This window comes from Geospiza fortis, unplaced genomic scaffold, assembly GCF_000277835.1.
Source record: "Geospiza fortis unplaced genomic scaffold, GeoFor_1.0 scaffold188, whole genome shotgun sequence".
NCBI classification, from domain to species: Eukaryota; Metazoa; Chordata; class Aves; order Passeriformes; family Thraupidae; genus Geospiza; species Geospiza fortis.
Genome location: NW_005054337.1, coordinates 2210089 through 2225396, shown reverse-complemented (window position 1 = coordinate 2225396; position 15308 = coordinate 2210089). Strand labels below are relative to the sequence as shown.

Below are 15308 nucleotides of genomic sequence, written 5' to 3'. Positions count from 1 at the left end.
TGGCCGAGTTCGGGCCCCTGACGAGCCTCCGGCGGCAGCACCCCAACGTGGTGCGCTTCGAGGAGTGCGTCCTGCAGCGGCACGGCCTGGGGCAGCGCATGAGCCACGGCAACAAGCGCAGCCAGCTCTACCTGCGCCTCGTCGAGACCTCCCTCAAAGGTACCGGCACCCCCGGGGCAGCCCCTGGGGCCCCCGGGGGCCTGTCCCTGGCACCCGTGTCACCCATCCCCACCCCTGAGCGCCTGGATCTGCCGCCTCCCTGCTGCCCTCGGTGACTCCCGCACCCCGATCCTCCTGCCCCACTCCCAGGTTACACCCCCAGAGCAGGTGGCTGCTGGGATGCCCCAGGCGGGACATCCTGGGTTTGTCTCCTTTCTTCATGGACATCCTTCCACAGTACCCACACCTCAGGCATTGCTGCTGCCCTGCTTGCTACCCATCACCCTATTGCACAAATCCTTCCTGGGCATTGCCTGTGATTAACAGCACCCAAAGCTCCCCCCAGCTCTCACAATGCCCTTCCTCCCACCTTGCCTCACTGCATTTCCAGTGTAACCACACCTGGGCTCTCCCCTGAGTACCCATCACCCCTGCACGCTTGGGGTCCTCTCTGGGGTATCTGTTCCAGGCTTGCTCCCATCTCTGTCCTGTCCCTGCAGGGGCCCCCACAGGGTCTCTTTGCTGCCACTCACCCTGAACACACCTAAGGGACCCTTGGTCTGGGCTCTATCTCCCCATGCTGTGCCATCCCCTCCTCTCTCCCTTTCCTGTATGATGCTCCCAGGAAACCATTCCCCAAGCCCCACCCATGTCTTGCAGCAGTGCCAGTGGGGTCCCTCCATGTGCCCTGCAGTCCCACCCCCAGTCCTGAGGGGCCCTGTTGCCACCTCTAGGCTCAAACCTAACCCTTGGGGGACATCCCTGTGCGTTGGACCCCTGGCCAGCACTGACTTGTCCTCCCTTACACCCCAAATCCTGAGGCTCCCTGTGCTAACCGGGCCTGTGCCACAGCCCCCACACATCCCCTTGGGGACCTTCACAGCCTGTGACTGTGCCCCAGTCACACCAAGGGGGCATCTCCCCCTGTCTGCCCAATGTACTGTCCCATCTCTGAGCACCCCAAGGCTGCAGCCTGTTATGGCTCAAGCTCTCACAGCTTTAGGACTGTCCCCGTGCCCCCCCCCATTGCTGGCTCTGTGGGAACAGCCCTGGAAGCACTAATGCCTGTAGCCTGGGCTGATACCTCCATTTTCCCCTGGGGTCCCTCAGTAGCATCACGGGGCTGTCAGGGGTCACCTTCTCCTGTCACAGTCTATAGTTGTGATGGTGACATCTCCAAAATGCTCACTCCCTCCCTCCCTCCCTTTGCTCCCTTGGCTGCTTGTCAGACCCAGCTTTGCCAATGTGCTGTGAAGATGTGGAAAAATACAGGAGCCCTGTGCCCTCGCTGCCCCTGTGCCTCCCAGCCTGCTGTGAGCAGAGCCAATGCCCCCAGTCCCTCCTTCCCCAAACCTGTGTGCCAGGATTCCTGTCAGCTCCTTGGGGTGCTTAGTCTCCCTGAGCCCCCACACCCTGTGCCAGGCACAGAGTTCATGCAAAGCTCCTGAGATCCATCCTCTGAGCAAACCTGTGGCTCTGACTGTCCCTGCCTTACCTGTCCTCTCTGTGTCCCTGCTGGATGGACATGTCCAAACGTGCCTGGCTCTCCCCGTGCATCCCAGCTCCTGCTCCTCTTGACACAACCACCCAGGGGAGGCTCCCTGAGAAGGGCAGTGTCCAAATTCCTGTACAGCCAGGGCACTCAGCTCCCCGGGAGAGGAGCCAGCTCTTCCCTTTGGGTGTGTCCAGCTGTAGCAGGAGTGGGGGGTCCTGCCCCCTCTGTCATGTTGTACACCCTGAGGAGAGCTGGCTTGGCTTGGGGAGAGCTCTTGGGTAGCTGGAGGTGCCCCATCTGCAGGTGGGGAAGGAGACCCATAGATGCCCCATCTCTGGGGGGATTTGAGCCTTCTGAATTCCCAGCAGTGCGGAGGGCTTTGCCTGCCCTGGTCCCACGGCAGCCCCTCAGAGGGGAGCAGAGCTGGGCTCTGCATCCCCAGCCTGGACAGGAGTAGTTGGACTCCCCAAACCAAGCTGGAGCACATTCTCCTTCCCATCTGCCTGGACTGTGTGGATAAATATTTTCACAACAAAAGGCTAGACTGGTTGAGCCCTGCAGGTCTCTCTCTCCCTGCCAGCAGCGGCGGTGGCCGTGGCGCTGCGCTCCGTGCCATTCTGCACGACCGCAGCTGGGCTATTTACGGGCCAGCACAGATGCTGTGCCAACGTGCCGGGGCTCAGGGCACGGCCAGGATTAATCTGAGACTCTGAATTGGGAGCACAACTGTCGGGATACAGGCGGGGTTTGCTCTCAGCTACGGCCAGAGGCTGAACCTTTAGCATTTTAACGAAGTGTGGAGTAATTAAATTTAAGGGCAGGGTGTGAAAAGGAAGGTGGGAGCTCGGTGCTGAGCTGGAGGAGAGGCACCCATGCAATGTGCTCAGAGCCCTGTCACAGGAGCACCTCCAGCGCTTGTGCACATCACATGCCCCTCTTATTCCTAACCTAGAGCAGTGACAGAGCTGCCTTAAGTGAACAGGTATAAGGTATTGCTTCCTGTTCCTCCCATGTCACCTGTGGGGCCATCAACCTGCCACCAGCACTCAGCCTCACTCGTGGGCTGCCCTGGTGTCACCTATGTGTGTTGCCATCATTCCAGCTGCCTGGAATTCCATGCTGCCAGCTCCCATCTCTCTGGTGCAGCCTCCTTGCACAGAGGGAGTCAGAGGTTACGTGTGCTGGTGGGCACTGTGATGCTGCTTCTGCTCTCACTGGATTTTCATTTCCCCTGTGCAGCTAAGCAAATTAGCATGCTGTTAATGAGCTCCCTGGGATGGGGTGGGGGAAGTGTGTGTGTGCTGCTGGAAAGATGGAGTGTGAGTGTGTGCCATGCTGTGTTTGGGCAGGGAGCACATGGGGATGCTGGCTTGGTGATAGAGAACAGGTCCAGCCTGTCATTGGCATCTCCTCAGCTCTTGACTGCTTGTCTTCAGTTTGCTAACATCTCATCTTTAGGGAGCGTCTTGCCAGCTCTTTATGTTTAAAGCTGTTTGTTTTGAAGGCAGGAAGATGATTTAACAACTAAAACACTTTCAGATTATAGAAAGAAAATGAGGAAATATTACTTTTGGCTTAAGCCTCTACTCACAATGCTCCACCCAAAGTGAACTGCCTGGTGCTCACAGCTACTGCTGGATCCCCGTCATCTTTCCTGCGTTTGCTGACGTTCAGGGGCCAAGTTTTAAGTCAGAGCCTTCCTTATGCTAAAAACAAACCTTGGCTTGTCAGAGCTAACAGGTCCTGGCTGCTGCTGAGCCCGTGTTTGAGCCACTTCTGTGGGAAGGGGCTGCCAGCAGTGCTGTGTGGATGCTCCCACCTGGCTGTGTGTGAGCGATGTGGGGCTCTGCCATGCTCCCTGTCAGGGTTTGATTCCTGGCAGAGAAGAGACAGACACTCCTGCTCCCTGTGTTGGGGCTGTATGGCTGCAGAGGGGAGCAGGAAAGCCAAACCCTGTGTCCTGCTGTGATGTCTCTGAGATTTAATAAATCCAAGTGGTGGCAGCTGTGTGGGCTGGGGCTGTTCTGGCTGTGCTGGGGTCTCTGCTCCCATGCTGTCATGTCAAAGGTGGCTTGCAGCAGAGAAGCTGCTTTTCCTGGTCAGCATTTCAGTCTCCAGAGCCAAGCTGTCCTGTGCTGCTCCCAGCTGGTCCTTGGGCTTTCATGGTGAGCCTCCTTCCAGCCAGATGAGACCCCCAGAGTGCACCCAGAACCCTGTGTAACTCCACCCTGTTCTTTCATCCTCTAGGTCTAACCTTCAGACCTAATCTCAGCAAAAGATTGCTGAGGATGGGGAGGTGCAGCCAAATCCTTCTGTTGTGCAGATTTCCATTTCCATAGCAGTAGCCATGGATACAGACTGTTTGTGCAAATAACCAGTATTCCCACCCACACTGAGTGCTGACCAGTGCAGCCCAGGGCTGGGTGGCCCTGGTAGTCCTTGGCTTTACCTGCTGCTGGAAGTTTTTTGCTTTCCCAGATGCTCTCTAGGGCTTTGCTCAAACAAAACCCAACTTTGTCAAATGGGTGGAGTTATTTAACTGCTTTCAAAAACACTTGAGTTCAGCTGTGGGACTTTTTAGCTGTGGCAGAGGTGAGTGGTATCCTCCAGCTTCTCTCTTATGGTGCTTGATGATAAGAAAACCAATTTCTAGAGCAAAATGATGCTCTGGTGGTGTGTGCAGGCTCTGCCAATCACCTGGGTGCTCTCTGGAGGAGACTTGGGGTCTGACCCTGGGGTTTGCATTCCTGGCATCAGCTAATGGGGATGGGTCTGTTGCCAATGCTCCCTGGGGCATCCTGGCATCCCTGGGGAGCACCAGTGGCAGACCTGGCTCCATTAGCTGATATGATGCTGCTGTGTTCTTCACATGTCTAATTGATGTGCAAGAGAGTCCTTCCTCAGGCAGGAGTTTTATGGAGTAAACCTGAGATGCTCTGAGCTTGAGGAGCTCAGTTTGATGTCTGGTGAAGGAAGAAGCTGTTTGGGGTGTAATACTGAGTGGTAGGAGTATTTACAGTCACAGTGTGGCTGAGATTACACTCAGCAAACATTTTGCAGCTTGGACCTCCGGTTTTCCTCTCATTAGAGACTTGTTGGCACTTAATGAAAACTGGATGAAGTGGCAGAGTTTCCCCAGCACAAATGCAATCCTTAAATGCACATATTTGTTCTGGGAAGACCCAGTGGGCCATAGGGCTTGGACACTGGTGTGACCACTCTTGGCAGGTCTGTGCTGGCAGTGTTAAGGGCTGTGATTTACTCCCTGTGTGCAGTTCCAGTAAAGTGTATGGAGTGAGCCAGCCTTTGCCTCCTGCAGCACAGCTGAGGTGGGAGAGGAGGCATTCACAGAAGTGATTTTTTTTTTCCTGTAGACTCACTGCTAATAATGCTTTTAGCCTCTGCTGCTTTGGCTGTCAGAGCCTGGGGAGAATGGCCTGCTGGTAGGACTGAAGATGATGTGTTCTCTGCACTTTGCTGGGAGGAGGAGGTCCCTGAGCTGGTTCCCAGCAGTGGGTTTGGATAAACATGGTGCTGGTGTGTCCTGCTCAACAGGATCCCAAAGCACTTGAAGCCACAGCAGTGCCAGCATCACTGCTGGTGCCCTGCAGTGCAATAGGTCCCAGTCACATTCCCAAAATTTTTGTTATCCACATAAACCAGACCTGTTCCTCAGCCATCCTAGCTTAGTGTGGACTTTAAAATGTGTCTGTAAAACCCACTCTTTTATCCCTTTTGGTCAGGTGAGAGGATCCTGGGCTATGCAGAGGAGCCTTGCTACCTGTGGTTCGTCATGGAGTTCTGTGAAGGGGGAGACCTCAACCAGTACGTGCTGTCCCGAAGGCCCGACCCTGCCACCAACAAGAGCTTCATGCTGCAGCTGACCAGTGCCATTGCCTTCCTGCACAAGAACCACATTGTCCACCGGGACCTGAAGCCAGACAACATCCTGATAACTGAGAAATCTGGCACCCCTGTGCTCAAGGTGGCTGACTTTGGGCTGAGCAAGGTCTGTGCTGGCCTGACTGCTCGGGGCAAGGAGGGTGGGCATGAGAACAAAAATGTGAATGTGAACAAGTACTGGCTGTCCTCAGCCTGTGGCTCTGATTTCTACATGGCACCCGAGGTGTGGGAGGGACACTACACTGCCAAGGCTGACATCTTTGCCCTCGGCATCATCATCTGGGCCATGATTGAGAGGATCACCTTCATTGATGCTGAGACCAAGAAAGAGCTGCTGGGGACTTACATCAAGCAGGGGACCGAGATTGTGCCCGTCGGGGAAGCGCTGCTAGAAAACCCAAAGATGGAGCTGCACATCCCTCAGAAACGCAGGACTTCCATGTCTGAGGGGATCAAGCAGCTCTTGAAAGACATGTTGGCTGCTAACCCACAGGATCGACCTGATGCCTTTGAGCTTGAAACCAGAATGGACCAGGTTACATGTGCTGCTTAAATTCAGGCAGGGCACCGCTGTGCTTTGCAGCTGGGTAAGTGATTCGCATTTTTTGTCTTATTTCTGTCGCCTGTACTGGCCCAATAGTGCACTTTGTAGTGACACAAAGGAGTCTTTTATGTTTTAGAGCTATTTCTATAGTGACTCATCAGAGCACTGCTTCTGAGGTTGTTTTCACCTATTCTACTGCAAAAATAGAGGTGAGAAATAGAATTAGCAGCTGCACATCCTGTCACTGCCCAAGGGCCCAGTGGAGCTGGAAGGGCTGGGCAGGAGCCTTGCTCCTCAGAGGTCCTGGCTGGTGGCTCAGACAGGCACAGCAGAGACACCTGCAAGCACTTGGTATAAGCTTTGGTGACATCTGTCTCTCTCAGGGTCAGGGAGGGATCTGCCAGTTCTGCCTCCTCTGCTGTGTGATGTAATTTTCAGTCTGTGCTGGAGCTCCCTGTCTAGCACCCTCCCCCTCCCCTATGACACTTGGACAGGACACCTCAGGGCCCAGCTGGCTCAGTGAGTAGCACCAAGTGGCACATCTGTCTTGGCACAGAACTCTTTGCTTTCACCTACGAGGCACATGGGTCCATCCTGTGGCTCTGTTTCATTTCCCTATTAAAGGCAGGACTTCCCTTTGGTGTGAACATCAGTGCCCAAACCCAGGAGATGCTTTGGTCTCCAGCATCTGTGTTTGTAGACCTGTGTCTGTTAAGGAAGGAAGCTTAAAAACAGCTCTGCTCAGACTGAGCTCAGCTCTGTCCAGAGTCCCCTCCCTTCTCCCCCCCTGCTAAACAGTCTCAAGCTCAGAGGTCCTGATCCTGAGGCCTGGGTGGTCACACATGGTCTGGAAGGACCCCAGGGATGTGGTTTAGCTGGCAGTGTCCCTCACCAGTGACACAGAAGGACTGGGAGGTGTTGCCTACATGGCAAAGCTGTCTGTAAACAGAAGCTGTTACTAGGGATTCTCCCAGCCAAACATTTCAATGAAACTGAAGAATTACAGATTACCAGGGGTGAGGTTGACATCTTTCCAGGCCACATCCTTTCTCAGGCTCCTGCAGAGCTGCCTGCCCATCACTGGTCCCAGGAGATCTTTGACAGCCTGCCTGTGTCAGGTGCTGGCATCACAGCTTGGGCCCAGCCCTCACCTCACCCCAAAACCACACACAGCCAGCTGCACTGGAGCTGACCATGGATGCAAGAGGGTACAGAAGGAGGAAATCATGTCCCTGGCCAGCATGCACCAGCCCTCATCTGATGGCTGTGTGCCTGTCCAGCTCTGAGAGCAAGCCCCCAGCAGCAGGCAGTGGGGAAGGTGGAGGTATTTTGGCAGGTTTTGCTGAATCCCCTCATTGCTGCCACCTGAAGGTTCCTCATGCTTATGGAAAATGCTGTGGGGCCTGAACCCCCTCTCTTTGTGTGGTCAGGTACACTCTGTGCTGTTTGTAGAGAAATAGGGATGGAAATGAAAAAACCCATTGGGTGGGTCTTGTTCTTCTCTGTTAGTCTGTCCGAACTGGTCCACAGACCATCCCCTCTGCACTCTTCCACCCACAAAATGTTTAACACCCATCTCAAGTGCGAGTAACTGATTCAGGCACTGCTGCCTGGGGCTGGATACGGGTCCCAGTGCAAGTGTGGGCTGGGGATTAGGGTGGGGGATTGAATCTGTGGAAATGAGAGCCCTTAAGATGGGTGTGCTCCAGCCCCGGGGCAGGAGCAGACACCCTGCCCCGTGCCCCGGGGTGAGGCGTGGGGCTGTGGGAGCAGCTCTGCCGCACGTGGAGGGTCAGGCCGGGCTCTGCCATCTGCGCTGGCTCTGTGCTGACACGGTGCTGCTGCGTTATGCAACCGGCCCCTGCCCTCGGGGGAAATTCATCCTGCGCAGATCTGCGGAATAGTACATGAAGGGATAACAAACACCGAGGGGACAGTCCTACCCCGCGGCTGTTTGCTCAAACCCAGCTGCCTTCTGCAGCCCCCCTCCCCGCCCCAGTCCATCCGTGAGTCTGCACCGATGGCTCCGTCGTGACACAGCTGCAGCAGCCAGGGATGCTCTTACATAACCCAACCTGGCACATGGAGCGTGGTTGCCTGGCCCAGATAGAGCCCAGCACCAGCCATATGTCCCTGCAAACCCAGAGTGTTCCTCTGCCTCACTCGTGGGGCAGCCACAATATATATGGTGCACTTTGCTGTATGCTTTTCCTGGTGTACTTGTGTATTCAAATCAGCCCTCTTCTAGCTGCTATTAAATGCAAATCTTAACTTGGAAACCTGCTTGAGAAGCTTAAAATGGGATTTAGAGCAGAGCCTGAATTCTGCTCTCAGGTAATTTTAGTTGACCGAGAAACTCACGTAACCTCTTCCAACTTATTTGTGGCACTGGCGTGTAGCTTTGCTGTGCTGGGTCATGCAGCAGGTTCTTTCCCAGGACAGTTCAGACCTGCTCAGCCTTGGTTCGTGTCATAACCTCGAAAACTGTAACCCTTCCTGACCCAGGGAATCGGATTTTTGCTTATTCTTTGCTATGCCACTGACCTCTTCAGATTCTTTGCTTCATGTCTCAGCAGCTTCGGCTTCAGTTCTGCCACGGATGCTGCACACACCTGAGAGCTTCATGCTCTGTTACCCTTCAAAATGCAGATAGGAAATGTCAGTTCTCAGAAAATAAGGTGTTTTTTGCTTGGTTTATGCTGGGCGCTGGGCTCCCTGAGGTGGAGATAGCTCATTATCTCCTTGCTTTTCCCACTGCTAGTGGCACTGGTGCAAATAGTTCCAGCAGAGGTGGGCAGCATTTCTGTGGGAACAACAAAGGTATTCTCTTTTTGATTTGAACACTTCTTCCCTACCTTCTGCAAATGTTTAGATAAAGCCAAGTTTATCTACAGCTCTCTAGAGTTCTTGGCAAAAGCTGCCTTTTGGGCAAAGAGGACAAAAACCTTTCTTACTACAATTAGGGAGTGGCTGGGTTGTGCTGGGTATCTGCTGATGGGTCTCTTCCTGTGACAGCCCAGCACTAACTGCACTGCCCACTGGGGAGTATTTCACCCTTCCTTCCCAGTACTGGAAAGCTGGAATGATTCTCCTTTCCTGCAGTTTGAACTTATTTCTATGTCACTTTTGTAGTTGCCCTCCAGATTCCCTGGGGATGGTGAGGGACCTCCCGGAGATGCTGCTCTGCTCTGGTGGGATCCTCTGATGGGGTGGCTTTGTGCAGCCCTTAGACAGGTTGTAGAGGGAAAAGGTACAGTGGCAGTGTGGCCTTTTGCTGCTCCCTGCAATGACACAGGAGCCTTGGCCACAGAAACACAAAGGGCGAGTACAGCATCACCCACCACTGACAGTTATGTGTTTAACAAACTTTGCAGTTTTGATTCACACAGGACATGAAACTACAATGGTTGTGATCAGTGTAGAGGCAGCTTGTTCTGGTTGTTTTGTATTCCATGGTATTTTCACTGTGGATAAAACAGTTGGTCTGATTTTGGGTGGATGCTCAAGATGAATGGCAAGAATCTGTGCAGGCTGCAGCATCTCAGGGGCTGTCATGAGCAGGTAGGTGTTCAATAGCTGTGGCCAGTCTGGTTCTCTCCAGCACTCCTCTCTCACTGGGTTTGATTATTCCAGTTTCAGCTGAAAGTGGCTGTTTGTATTTGCATTGTTCTGCTCTTTGCATTTTACACGTGCACCAGGAGCTGATGCTGAACAAGCTTATCTGCTCACCCTGCATGATGGTGTCTACCCTGGCCAGAGCTCTCTGGTGCTGTGCCCAGCCACCCCCAGCACTGCTGATAAACTGCTGCCCTGTGGAATTTCAGAGCTGAAGGAAGGACAGGGATCAGGGTCACGGCAGCAGCTCTGAGAGCTGTCATTGAGCAGGGACTGCTGCATCAAGCTAGATCTTGGCTGTTGGTGTCACTCAGCTCAAGTTTTACTCACTGGCCTGCTAAAGGACAGCAATTTCATTCCTAAAACAATGTTGGTTTTGACTCTGGACTGTTTTCAGTGTGGTTTGTGGATCTTGGCATGGACAAAAGCCACAGGACAGTAAAAGCAAGGTCAGTTCCTCTTAGCCATAGCAGTGAATGCAGCATCACAGTGGTCACCCCATGGAGTGGTGGCACCCTTCTTGGAAGTGTTGATTCTGCCTGGGGTGAAATGAAGCCCTGAGGGTGACCTGGACCATGTCAGCTCTGGCTCTTGTGTTTGCTTGCTGTCACCTCTGCTTTGCCCTCTGGGGGAGGTCACTGCAGTTGGATTTAAGGATGCACCCAAGGAATGCATCACAAGTATAAGTGCAGAGCATGAGGGAAGGCTCAGGAGATAAATCAGGCACTCAGCTCTGTTCCCTTGCACTCTGTGTTCCCACCCAGGGGCAGATGACATGGTTAACACGAGGAGCTGCTGGGTTGTCTCTCCCTCCTCTGCACTGAGTCCTCTCTGCCATGCAGACCCCGCTGCCACTGCCCCTCTGTGTGACCCACACATTGGTGTCATCTTGTGTGCTGGGTGAGGGCTCCATGGGCTGCTGGCTCACATCCTGCTGATGCCAAATGAACATTCGAGCTGATTAAAGCTATAAGTGGCATCAGTGGAGGGATTAAAAGCTCTTGAACAAGCCCCTGCAAAAACGTGCGTCAGTGGGGCGAGCTCTCCTGTCTCAGAGCAGTGAGCTCAGGGCTGCTCAAGCAAGCTCCTTCCCTGATAATGTTCCTACTCCAGGGAAGCACAAACAGAAACCCTGCCCTACTTGCTAACAAAGCTGCATAATAGGAGAAACCTTCCAGAAGAATCCTTGTGTGTTTGCCCTGACCTGATGTCTGTGTGCCTCTCGCCTCCTCAAACAGAAAGGCTTTATTCCGATGGCAGCCTGCAAAAGTGGCACCCCTTTGGTTAACCTCTCGTGGAAAGGAGTGCGCCCATGACCTTGCCTTCTGCTGTGAGCAGCCTTGTCCTTTAGAAATGTGTTCCTCAGGCAGGGATTTCTTTAATGAGATTTCCTAGGGCTAAGGTATTGGAGTAATTTGCTGGGCAGTAGCATTTTTTTCCGCAGCAGGTCTTTCCCACTGCTCCCCTGGTGTCTCTGCAGAGCCCCTCACCCATCCCTGGTGGGCTGGGACCTGCCCCTGCTGAATGGGGGAGCTAAATCCACCCCCCTCATTTTTTTCCCATCTAACTATCTGAGTTTAGAGCTCATGAACCACCCCCACTGTTTCCCAGCACAACCACTGCCCTCAGCTCTGCTGGTGCCTCCTTGAGTTTGGGACATCCTAAAGGATGGATTTTCAGTACGGAAGTGACATTATGTGTATGTAGGTGTGCTGTTCTTCTGCTGTCCACGGGGAATTTTCTGGGTTGCAGACAAACTGTGTGGAAAATGCTGGTGGCTTATGTGCAGCATTGAGCATTCCTATGTGTCTGAGCTCAGAGGACAGGAGGGTGCCAGGGCTGTGGATGAATGGGTGCAGCACCACTGCTGCTTCAGGGACCATGGGGGTTGTTGTGTGTTGAGGCTTTGGCCAAAGCAAGGATTGATGCAGCAAATCTGACTCCAAACTCTTAAAATCCCTGGCACTGAGCATCCTTGTGGGCTGAGCTGCTCCTGCTCTCAGGACCTCTCCTGCTCTGCTTGCAGTTGCACCAGCCTGGATTTTACTCACCTTTTGCAGAGCCACTTGTGCTGCCCGAGCTGCTGCTGACGCAGCAGATGAGTGGTGCAGGGCATCTCTGGGCTTGCAGCTTGTTCCACCTGTCCTGGTGGAGTGCATGGAGCCAGCACTCACAGACACATCACATGGACTCTCAAGGCCAGGCTCTGCTGTGGGAACATTTGTCCTTGTTCCAGCAGGAGTGTCACTGTGGGGAGCTGTGTGGGATGGGGCTGTGTGTGGGGGTGTGAGGAGATGCTCAGCCCCAGCCAGCCTGTCCCTGGGGCAGCTGGATGTGTGCTGTCCTTGGCAGTGTGCTCCATGCACTGCTGTCTGAGTCCTTCTGGGAAAAAATCTGACTGTAAACTGAGCCCAGTCCCTGTCTGGATCAATAAGCAAAGCACTGGGCAGTAGAGAGATGTGGCAGCACCCGTTTTGGGCTAACTGGAGTAAGTGGGCAGGTGGCAGGAGTGGTGTCCTACACCCTTCCATCCAGGAGCCAATGCCTGCAGTCACCATGTAGTAACTGAGACAAACCACTGGCAAACCTGACCTCTCTTTCTCCTCTCTTGTTTTTTCTTGCAGATTTATTTACCAGGGACCCATAATCTCCATTATTTACGTGCAAGAAGGAAGTCAAAGATAAGGGAAGATGATGATACAGAAGATCCCTGGTCTACAGGATCTCTGGCAATGTGAAATATTTGGGTGTTACTTTTTTGTGTTGGGAAGGGTGTTGTGGGGGTGTGGGAGGGGGCTGCAGGTGCCTGTGGAAGAACACAAGCTGGCAGCTGTCACTCACAAAACTTTGAAACAAGATCCAGAGAGCAGAGCTGCCCTTGCCCAGCCCTCCCCGTGTCTCCTGTGCTGCTGTTTGACTCATTAGATGTTCCTAGGGATGTGGTTCCGTAAGGAAGTGGGAATCAGCAGCCTGATGGTGAGGTGTACTGCCAGGCACCAGCTCTAAGTCCAGCTGGGCACAGTTTTGGGTTCAAAGCTATTGATTTTGCCTAGGCAAAATGGGAGCAAAGTGGTGGGTAGGTTGGCATTGGGAGTGCAGTGCTTTAGGAAAAATGAATCTCTTGGGCCACATATTGCAAGCAGCTAAATAACTTCATAGCCAGGCAGCTCCTGAATAGGTGATGCTGCCCAGGCTTATGAGCAGCTGACATTAGGATAGAGTAGGATAAACAAGCTGGAAAGCCATTTGGCAAAGCAGGTCTTCCCAAGCTGGATTTTATGATCATCTTTGTTACTGTCTTTCTATACAGAGGGAGCTGGGGAGCTGCTGAGTACATTTTCAGGTTGACATCATCTGAGTACAAGAGAAACAGAAAGCAGTCCACTGCTCTGATGCATTTAATGCCAAACTTCAGTCAATAGGAACAATGCTGTGGAGAGAAGGAGGTTTGGCCTAATGGGTCAAGGGCTGGATTTTTTAGCCTCCCACAGGACACTTTTCCTTGCTAGCTAATGATCTCCAGGAAGCAAAAGGCAATGCTGCTATTCAGGATAGGCTACAGTATAGTACAGCTCAGGTCAGGAGATTGGAACCTCAGGCTGAGCACTTAAAACTCTATTTCCTTGCCTATATTTAAAGCAAAACTCAATTTCTGGGGCTGCCCTGTGTTGATCTTTAGACTTTGTTCACTGTAAATGCAATGTAAAGCACCACCTCTTCTCCACCCTGCAGCTTCTGAACCACTTAAAATGCTTCTCAGCAGGTGAAATCACCAGCAGTGGTTTGGGAAGTGGCTGGTCTGACCCAGGGTGCTCAGTCTGGAGCTGGCCATGGCCACGAGCAGGACAGGGTCCCCCTGGTCCCCTCATCCCTGGCTGTGGGAACTGCTCCTTGCCTGCAGCTTTCCTCTGCCATCACTGGAAGGTTCCTAACTGGCAGCACCTCCATGTATCTCCTCAGTGTACTGAGCTGAGCTCACAGGAATTAACAGAAATGGAGGAAATTCAGGTGGGCTCAGGCAGAGCAGGGAAAGGGTGGAGGGGCTTCTTTCTTTTCTTCCATCTTTTCCAGGACACAAAGCTAAAGCTGTGGCTGCAGAAAGGCCTGGTCCTTCTTAGGAGGACCAGGAGGCTCCAGACTGGCTGTCTGTGACTTGTGAAGCTTAGGACAGCACAAATGCACTGCCAAGCCCTTGTTCTCACACTGTGCTTATGTTTGTCCCTAGGGATGCTTCTATGGGCTGCAGCTGGGTGGGATTCCTGCAGCTTCCTGTACTGCATCCCACAGGAAGGGGAGAGTGAACCATTTAGCTCACAAGTGCAGTGTTAGTGCCCTGATCACTGGACCATCCTTCCTCCACCTGGCAGAGCCTTTGCTCCTGACTGTCACAGCTGTTCTAAGCGAACCCTGGCCTGAACGGGTGCAGTAAGAGGGCAGGAGATGAAGCTGGAAGGCAGTGAGTGGATTGCCCTGTTCTTCTCAGAACAGGAGTGAGTCCAGCAGGCCCTGGGAGGGTCAGCCCTCTTGGTCCACTGCTGTTTCAGGCCATCTTCAAACCACATGTCTCCACCTCAGCTTTTGCATTGCAGATGTGTTTTTCAAGCAGCTTGATGTTAGTGAGCTAGACCGTAGTGCCTTATTTAGGATTAGCAAACACTTCCAAGGAGGAGTCCTAGGGCTGCTAGCCTTTGGCCAACATGGATGTTTCCCTGATTAGTTTGTCCTTTTAAGAGCATTTCTCTCTGATTTTGCTGCTGTTTGTGCTCAATTCCCCAGACTATATAGGAACCTGCCTTGTGTTTACAGCTCCCCACATCTCTCCTTCAGTTACTTTGGCCCAGACCAGCACTCCCTCTAGAACAAGGTGGGAACAGCTCAAACCTGCATATGCTGTGGGATGATGGAGAATGTTTAGTCTTTTCCCAGGTGGGTCTTTTGGGCCTCACCTGCCCAGCTCCTGCAGGCCAAACTTCTTCCTCTGCTGTGGAAGTTTGGCACCAGGATGCACTGCTGGGAAAATCCAAGTTTAAGAAAGCAGCCTCGAGGCTGTGGCCCATTTCCCAGCCCAGGGCCATGCTGTCTGTCTCTTCCTGGCTGCAGTGAAGCTGAGCATCCAGGTGCTGGGGGTAGCTGGTTAGTGTGGGGGGAGCCAAGCCCCCCTTGCAGAACTCTCTGGGCTCGTTGGCCCCAGATGGTGCCCGTGCCAGGGGAGTGATTGTATGAAACTGTTTACTTCTGATTTTGCTGTTTACAAGAGGGATGTGGGGTGGGTGGGGGGAACAAGCCAAGCCTCAAGAGGATTGGGAACTGTGTTATCTGCACCAGCCTGCAGCAAGGCCGACACCACCGGCATCTTGCAGGTGTCACGGGGATCTCCCGGCCAGCTTTGGTCCATGGGGAGGAAAGCAGAGGTGGCTGTAGCCTAGAGGGGTTAGATTAGCTCCCCTATATCCCCTTAAGAGTTACCCCTGTGGTCTTTCTCTACTCCTCAGGACCCAGCTCCTTCACATATCACAGGCTCCCAGAGCCTTTCTGGAGCAATAAGATGTAAACCAAGCGTTACCATCGTCGTGGAAATCCTCCGTTGTGTGC

At 53.2% G+C, this 15308-nt stretch overlaps 1 protein-coding gene across 1 annotated transcript in view; it reads left to right on the top strand.

Annotated features, from left to right (window-relative positions):
- Positions 1-14965, top strand: part of STK35 (serine/threonine kinase 35) — a 22036-nt gene extending 7071 nt beyond the window's left edge. Inside the window, exons 2-4 of the mRNA XM_005422275.2 lie at positions 9-159; positions 5398-6144; positions 12341-14965. Of these exons, the coding sequence (XP_005422332.1) occupies positions 9-159; positions 5398-6110 (864 nt within the window). The 3' untranslated portion in view covers positions 6111-6144; positions 12341-14965. The remainder of the gene's footprint in view (positions 1-8; positions 160-5397; positions 6145-12340) is intronic.
- Positions 14966-15308: the final 343 nt, after the last annotated feature.